The sequence below is a fragment of the Musca vetustissima genome, unplaced genomic scaffold, assembly GCF_032173495.1.
Source record: "Musca vetustissima isolate MV318-11 ecotype Yass unplaced genomic scaffold, APGP_CSIRO_Mvet_v1 utg16502, whole genome shotgun sequence".
Lineage (NCBI taxonomy): Eukaryota > Metazoa > Arthropoda > Insecta > Diptera > Muscidae > Musca > Musca vetustissima.
The window spans coordinates 1-9425 of NW_026882112.1; the positions used below are offsets into that span (position 1 = coordinate 1).

The window sequence follows — 9425 nt, forward strand, 5'->3', positions numbered from 1 at the left end:
AGTCAACTTGCGCTCAATGCGGTTATCCCGCTGCTAAGTTGCGTTCCTGTAAGTATTTTATTATGTGAATAACAACAATAACAAATACAACAAAATGGGAAAGGCAAAATTCCGATATTAAAGTATGTCAAATTGAAATTTTGGACATTTTGCTTTTTCAACTTTGTGCCTGTGTTTTGAAGATCTTAGCTTATTTGCAATAGCTTTCGGTCCCAAGCACACAGGCAGATGAAAACAAACATTACAAATGTTATGTATAAGTGGATAATTTTATCCTCGAATCATTTTGTGTGTTTGGACATGTCCTACATATAAAATCAATATGTAATTTTGAAATATTTTCAACACATTAGCTAATGTTATTTATCCTTTTCTCTTTGTTTACAGACAACTGGTCCATCAAGGCCAAGAGGAGGAAGACCACTGGTACCGGCCGCATGCGTCACTTGAAGGTTGTCCGTAGACGTTTCCGCAACGGCTTCCGTGAAGGTACCCAAGCCAAGCCCAAGAAGACCACCCAAGCTAAATAGATAGATACCATGTATCTAGATAGCAGATTGGTCCGAGTTGTGGATTGACTCAAAACAACAAAAGTGTCACCTTCGTCTTTTTTTAAATAATATTTTTTGTATGTTTTCCGGGTTGTTTACTGGATAAAGCAACTTTAAAGATAATGTGAATATGTTTTGCGAAAAAGAATAAAAAAATAACATCTGTTGTGACAAAAAAAGTGAATGTATTTAGTTGATGGTTAGATCTACAAGTGGATCGTTAGCTTGGAAGCTACAAAAAAGAATTTATATAAATTAGATGTTGGCTTTTACAGCAGATCTATGTAATCCCATGTGATGAAGTCTTGATACTTTGATTTAGAAAAGGTTTGAACAATTTAACGGTATGCAGGAATGGAACTCTTATGCATATTTAGTCACTCTCTTTTTTTAAGTTATTTTACTAACTTACTACTACTTTTCATACAGCGAATGAAACAAATATCTTTATGCATAATCAGAGATTTTCTGTGGGATATTTTAAATTAATTAACATTGTAATTTGGGATGCAATTTAATTCGATGCATTAGGTGTAGTAACAATGCGAAAGAGGTCATTTGAGTTACTCAAAACTAAGTTAAGAAAATTCGGCTACGCGATCACTATTTCATTTTAGAGTAACTATTTTTCCATACAGCAGGCCTATGGGCGGACTTTTTTTAATCTAATGCCCAGGTGATAAATTTGGCTATGATTAAAAAAATGCTAGGCTAATCCTGCTACTTTGACACCCATTTTTATATTGATGAAATTTAAATATGCACTTTTCTAAAAGTTTTAAAGCTTGTGATTCATGCAGTGAGTAGTCAGAACTTTCCACCATTAAACAAATATGGTTATTATAAAACGCTATGGGTCGTCAAATGACCCTTAACGTGGTAGTAGGTTTAGATAAAAACTTTATTTTTTGTCTAAACAGACGGCCAAAGCTGGACGAACATTCTTTAACAAAAATTGGCTAATCCGAAAAAATGCTCCTGACCAGGGGTACGAGTCCTACCTATGGATAAAATGTTAGAATTCGAAATTGACCCCTAGATTATTTGACGATTGGGCTTATCAGTACACAAGTTCGAGTACCTCTTAATAATTTTTAGAAATTTCTAAATATTCAATTTATCACAACTAGATAAAGTTCGGAGATGGGACCCAACAAAATGTACAAATTCATACCAATCGTAATATTTTTATCATACATAGATCAAGTAAGAGTTTGCAACGAAACGGTTTAATCCTTCTGGTATCACTCTTCGTGTGAATAATTTAAAAAGTTGTAAAAATACATATGAATGGTGTATACAATTTGATCCAGTGGACGTCCAACCTGATAATCTTACCAAACCAGTTCTATTCGTACCTACCCACAGATACTCTACTCTTTGTTAAAAATGTTAACCGGTTCGCATTTGTTATACCCTCCACAATGAGGTGGACATTTAAAATATCAGTATTTTTCCGGAGACTTTTATATACTGCGACCTTTGCCATTGTACATATTTGGAATGAAAATTTGACACTTAATGAAAAGAAATTACAGCCAATTTGCTCAAAAATCGTGACAAAATCCGAAAACACTAAACGTTAGGGGTGTTCCATTTATGAGCTAACTGAAAAGTGGACCAATTTAATTTTTAGTAAGAACATTTGCTACATATTAACAATACAAAATTCTAAATTGTACAATTTGATTGGAAAAGTAGGCCTATTTTGATAATTTTTTGTAGGAAGATGTACTACACAATGAGAGCTCAAAATACAGAATTACAGCATTACAGAAATAGCGAATATTTGTGGGTAATGTTATATGGGGTTTAAACCAAAAGCTCTGTCTTAAATATAGTTCTATTGTGATTTCAACAAACGACTTAGAATTTAAATGTAATTTAATGGTGTTGGCCTATTAAAATACTTAGTATTAAATATACTTTTTATTTTCGCTTCTTTGGTGGATTGAAGGTTTCTTTGATTGATGATATACATATTTGTATAAAATAATAAATTACAAACAATAGCATTAAAAATCTTCAATAATATTGCAACATATCTCTGTATATAATTTCATTGAGCTAAGTATATTCATTCAGGCACAATTAGTTTCTTCAACACTAGCGATAATTCATGTTTCTTAAGAACAATTAGTGGACATGTCGATTTTAAAAGACTTGTAAATATATTACAATTATATCTTTTTCACAAGGATTTTTTTTTAATTGTAAAGAACATACAGGAGAACACTTTAGAATTTAAAATGATGAAAAAATATTTGTAATTATATTGTTATTGATGACGCCCTTAGGAACAAAAATCTTCAAGGTTTTCCTGCAGTGCATAATAATAAGCAACATTTCGGCTATTTTGGCTCAAAATTTAAAAAAAAAATGTTATATAGGTGCTCTAAATATAGAGTTATGAGTGGTTTTACTTAATAGAATACATCGTTTGTATCTTAAATTATTTTAACCTCTGAAATGCCTAGTTTAGCCATGCCGAGAATTGAATAACAGTTGGGAGCCTGTTATTCAATTCTCGGCATGGCATCACCATGTTTTATAATTTATATATTTTAATAAATAAAATTATTTTTTTTATAACTTTTTCAATACAATACTGATTGAAACGTCCGATAAAATTAATTTATTAATGAAAATAACTGAAAAATCTATTAAATATATAATTTTTGTTCAACTAAATTGGAACATGACATGCTGACAATTGGATGGTGAAACGTTTAAATGAAAAAATACTAGAAAGTATATACCTGAAAAAATACTAGAAATAAAAGTAGTAAAGTCGGACTTGGCCGACTATATGATACTCTTCACCACTTTGGGTATATTCGATGGAATATTGACATGAAATTGAACGAATTTATTATTGGTGTACAATAAGCATGAAAAGGTCGAAATTATATATGGAAGCTAAGCTATATCTAAATCTGAACCGATTTCAAGGCAAATTATATAGAGGGACTTTGGTGCTCCTTTAAAATAAAATCCGACGAAAATATATATGGGAGCTATTCCTCTATCTGAACCGATGTAAACGAAACTTAGCACACATCATTCTGGACCTAATTCAGTACCCTATGCCAAATTTCGTGCAATTCGATATATATAGGGACTTCGGTGTACCATTTACCTTAGATCGGACGAAAATATATATGGGAACTATATCTAAATTTGACCCGATTTTTTTCGTAACTTAGCACACATTATTCGTGACCCAACTAAGTGCCCTATGCAAAATTTCGTGCAAATCGAAAGATATATAGGGACTTTGGTCAACCATTTACCTTAAATCGGACGAAAATATATATGGGAGCTATATATAAATCTGAACCTTTTTTTACCAATTTGGTTCGTCCTTGGGCCAAATAAGTGAGCTGTGCCAAATTTCATCCAAATCGGATCATAAAAGCGACCTGTACTTTGTTTACAATTTAACATCTACAGACGGATGGACATGCATAAATCGACTCAGAAAGTCATTCTATGCATATTCTCAAAAGGAACCATGTGTCTATCTCATTTCCTTTTGCCTGTTACAGACATATGCACAAAGACATAATACTCTGTACCACAGTGTGGTGAAGGGTATAAATATTTAAAAAATCCACGCCTGAAAAATAATATTTAAGAACTCCACGCTCAAAAAAAAAAATATATATATATATATATATATTTAAAAAATCCACGCCTATAGGATAACTTGGAAAAAAATATTTATAAAATCCGCGCCTAGAAAAAAAATATTTAAAAAATCCTCGCCAAATGGAGGTCTTGAAAACAATTCTTTAAAAAAATCTCGCCCATAGGAGTTTCTTAAAAATTATTTTAAAAAAATCTTTACGCCTTTAGGTGTTCCATAAAGAATTATTTAAAAAATTCACGCCGGTTGGAAAAACATAAAATGTTATTTTAAAAAACCACGCTTGTAGGGGTTATGTAAAAAATGAATGTGTATTGGAGTTCACTGAAAACCTGGCCATAAAAAATATTTTAAGTATCCTGGTCTATTGGGGTTCCCTACAAAATCATTTAAATTATCCACGCCTATAGCAGGTACCGAAACAAATTATTTTAAAAAGCTAAGCCAACTGGAGTTTCCTATAAATGTATTAAAAATTTGTTTTCAACCATTTTATATTTATAAATAAACAATAGCTTACTTTTGAATCTTTTGTTCTCTTTTATCCCATATGCAATCGAATTTTTAAACAAGGTGTGTATGTGTTCCTCGTATCTCCTTCAATATTGTGTATGTATGCTCGTAAGGTTAACAAAACTGCAACATTTTCCCAAACCTTCCATTTCCATTGGAAATATTCTCAGAGAAAGTAGACTCTCTTAAAAATCAAAGGAATTCAATTCAATAACTCTTCATTTAAACTTCCTTCGTTAAGTTAAGATTTCATATTTCCTCTTTTTATCCGTAACAGAGATAGTTCTAGAACTGTACATTCTTCAATTTCCCTCATAGTTACTCCCAGAAAAGAGATCATTGGAATATCTTCGTCATAGACTAATGAATTTATAGACACCAAAGCATAGACAAATGAAGGAATAGACACCAAAATGCTCTCACCAACGCTCTCTCAAATTGAGTTAGCTAACAGGTATTTTCCTTTTTAAATCAAATTGATAAACTTGTTAAGGTGGAAGACAATAAATATAGTTACATTTTTGCAAAATCTATAACACAGGATAAATATATTAAATAAAATCTTTCTACTTTTGCTACAAATTGGCTTTGAGTTTTTTGGTTTGAGTCACTTAACTAGCACTTTCTTGAGTACTTTGGTGTCTATAAATTCATTAGTCTATGACCAAAGTACTCAAGAAAGTGCTAGTTAAGTGACTCAAACCAAAAAACTCAAAGCCAATTTGTAGCAAAAGTAGAAAGATTTTATTTAATATATTTATCCTGTGTTATAGATTTTGCAAAAATGTAACTATATTTATTGTCTTCCACCTTAAAAAGTTTATCAATTTGATTTAAAAAGGAAAATACCTGTTAGCTAACTCAATTTGAGAGAGCGTTGGTGAGAGCATTTTGGTGTCTATTCCTTCATTTGTCTATGTCTTCGTTTCAACTTCATAATCGCCATACCAGGAGAGTGAGTGCGAGAACTTTTCACATTCCTTCCGTTTTCATTGTTGTTAAGTTCAGCCATAGACAAATGAAGGAATAGACACCAAAATGCTCTCACCAGCGCTCTCTCAAATTGAGTATTTTCCGTTTTTAATCGAATTTATAATATTTTAAAGGAGGAAGACAATAAATATACTAAGATTTTTGTAAAATCTATAACATAGGATAACTATATTACATAATATCTTCATACTTTTGCCACAAATTGGCTTTGAGTTTTTTGGTTTGAGTCACTTCACTAGCACTTTGGTGTCTATACATTCATTAGTTTATGGTTCAGCCATTTTCTGTATATACTCCTACAACACTGCAATCAATCTTCATCAGTGAGCGAGATAATGGGAAAGGTTTTAAAACTGATGCATGTTCCCATTTCTTTATTTTCCCTCATAACTATTCTCATTGAAAAAGCCCATTTTCAGTACCCTCTCTTAAAAATCAAAGCAGACCAATTCAGTCAATCTTCATTTCAACATCCTTTCGTTAAGTTTCCATTCCAGTAAGAGTGAGTCCGAGAACCTCCCATTCGTAAGGTTAAGAAACTACATCAAGTTCACATTCCTTCCGTTTCCATTGTTGTTTCGTTCAGTCGCGGCCATTTTCTTTATACACTCTTAAAATTTAAAGGAAAACAATACAAAGTCATTGCTTAAAGAGCTGACTTAACGATTGAAGTTTAAACTTTAAACTTCATTCGATATGTCAGTTCTCAGTCCCCATCATACCGGTATGAGAGATTTGTAGAACTGTCCCCTCATTTAGTTATTTGGCCGCGTTCATTAAGTATAGACGTCCTTTGAAGTGATCGGTGAATTTTGTTGTCAAATTAAAAAAGGAAAATAAAAAGAAAAATAATTCAAAGAGTTGAATAAAAAAATATAGTGGAAAATCCTTTCATATGGTGTAAAAAATATTCTGCAATATTTATTTATAAAAAATCCAAAATATGTTTGCTTTTGTTAGAATCTGTTAGTGTTCGTGTGTGTATGCATCTTTTTTTCTTTGTTCGATCTACGCGCCTTTGGCTACAAAAAGCTTTCTAATAAGAAACAAATTGCTTCCCTTTGCAACAACAACGTTTCCGTGTGCCTCTTAAAGAACGCAAAAACTGCATCTATTCTCGATTCACAATCGGTTGTTTTCGCGTAAATGAGTGCTAGTTATTGTGTGTCTGTTCATCTACGCAATCGGTTTAGGTTTACTACAAAAGATTTTATAGATAACTTCTTTGCTTTCTTGTTAGAAGTGTTCATCAGTTAGTGCGGTTTTCAACCAGAAACAGTGGGTTCATGTTCGCAATCACAGATAAAACACAAATAATTTGGTAACAAAAAAAATTGTATTCGAAATTCAGTATTCGGATTCATTGTATTAATGATGCAATAAAATCATTCAACAACAGTACTTTAAAAGGTAAGTGGTTTATTGTTTTCTAACTGCGATCCCCTCTTTATTTGCTTATTACTATCCACAAATATAAGGTTCGTCACTGTGATTAAAAAACAGAGGTGAATTATTATAAACAGATCAAATGTAATTTGTGGTGTTAGGTGTAATTTGTGGTGTTATGTGGACTAACATTTTCTTTTGATATTGTCAGGAAAAAAAAAAACGGTAAAAAATATAAAAACTAATTCTTTCAATAACATATGTTGTCCTAGTCCCAATGAAAAGGTCCTCATTACTCAAAGTCGAGTTTTTTATTTTAAATTTATTTTCGACTTGAAAAATTTTTGTTTCAGAAAATAAAGTACCTGATTACTTACTTTCGGATCCTCAATGACAAAAAACTCCTTGTAGGCAATATAGGTATATCCATTTTAGAACGATGTATATAATGGCCCAGACCAAATTTATGATATTTTTAATGCGCTCCTTAAGAGATTTTTTAAGATTTTTTATCCCTTTCGCCACACTGTGGTGTGGTTTGTAACAGGCAAAAGGAAACGGATATACACTTGGTTCCTTTTGAGAATATGCATAAAATCACTTTTGAGTTGGTTTATGCATGTCCGTCTGTCCTTTAGATGAAATCGGGCGAAACTATATATGGGAGCTATATCTAAATCTGACCCGATTTTTTATCTAAATCGGATCATAAATAAACTCGTAGATTCTTGCAGTACAGGAACAGACCAATGATCTGTTCCCGTACTGCAAGAATCTACACGATTTTACTATTTTCTTCGATATCATAAAGGAAAAAAGTGTTATCGGAGTAAAAAATAGTAGATTCTTGCAGTACGGGAACATACCACAACTGTGTTGTATATTTTTGGATTGGTTGAGTGTTGTATTCCTAATCCTGATTGAAAATAAACTTGATAAATTATTACTTTAAGGTACGATTAGATTTACGAAATATACTCGATCTTAAATGTCAATTCCATTGCGCATATGGCAAATATAATCACTGGGTTTGTGAACTGGATTTACGTGGCGTATACGCAATGGAATTGACGTTTGAGATCGAGTGGATTTAGTAGTCTAAGCGTAGCCTTAGTGTGTGCATGGGCTATATAATTCTATCCGATTTCATATAAATATTAGCGAATTGTGTATAGAATGACATGTGTGTCAATCGCTTCGTAAATAGTTTCAATATATAATTTCGCACGATTTCAGGTCAATGTTGCACGAAATAAGCTCCTGTCGGACGATAGGCAGAAAATGTTGCATATATATGTAGATACCATAGGTCACGATAAATTTTTTAAGATCTCTTGAATATACATAAAGTGAATAGTGGTATCATATAGGCAATCCCGTCCGACTTTGGGTCTTTCTTTTGAAGTTTTCTTTATCATTTTCCTTAAACGACATTCACATTAGAACATTTTGCCGGGTCTATGATGATTTATTTGGCATATGTTTTTGTCAATTACAATAAATAGATTTAGATCAACTGAAATGCGTTTAATGTAAATGTATCATTATATTCCTTATTTTACAAATGGTCTGTTCCCGTACTGCAAGAATCTGCTAATTTTTACTATTTGTTTCCGATATCATAAAGGAAAAACTATTATCGTAGTAAAAAATTGTACATTCTTGCAGGTTATGGAACAGACCAAAAGTGTTGTTCCATATTTTAAAAATATCAAAAACTCTTAAATGTAACGTATTGACGTAACGTATGCTGTACGTTACGAGTACTACCCGTCAACTAGTCCACTAATTTTAATACACAAAAAATACAACACACTGTCGAGCTTTTTCCATTACTCCATAAATATACAACACTGTAAATAAATGAACAAAATCTAACTGTATTCTGAAAATATTTTTTGACTTACAATTTGGAATTGCGTTTTACCGCAAAATGTAAAATAGTTGTGCAATTTCCGATTCGTTAAGTAAGATTTAAGAAATTCCATAATGAAAATATGCTTTATTGAAAAATGTTTGTGATTTCCGACTTTTAATATAAATGTTCTTTTGTGTATCGAAATTCAATAAAAAATTCGTGCGGTTGATATTAAAGGGTTTGTAATTGTAAATAATTGATATCATGATGAGCAGAGCAGACTCCAAACCAAATTGGATTCCGAAATAAGGTAAACTATTATTTTAGTAACTTCTATTTAAAAAAGCGGAAAACCTACATCTAAAGAGAAATAAATTATGTATTTATTTTTTATGCGTTGTTTTTATATTCTATTACAATTTGTGTTCGGAGAAAATAGTGCTTTGAGCGATAAATCTTCTAAGTCAGAATCTTC

The 9425-nt window shown here is 31.7% G+C and overlaps 1 protein-coding gene across 1 annotated transcript; it reads left to right on the forward strand.

The window, feature by feature from the left end:
- Positions 1 to 5: 5 nt before the first annotated feature.
- On the forward strand, positions 6 to 687 carry LOC133328318 (large ribosomal subunit protein eL37A-like; the record flags this gene model as incomplete). Its single annotated transcript, XM_061536885.1, has 2 exons — positions 6 to 48; positions 388 to 687. Coding segments are annotated over 2 exons (186 nt in total), but the record flags the coding sequence as incomplete, so codon positions are not given.
- Positions 688 to 9425: the final 8738 nt, after the last annotated feature.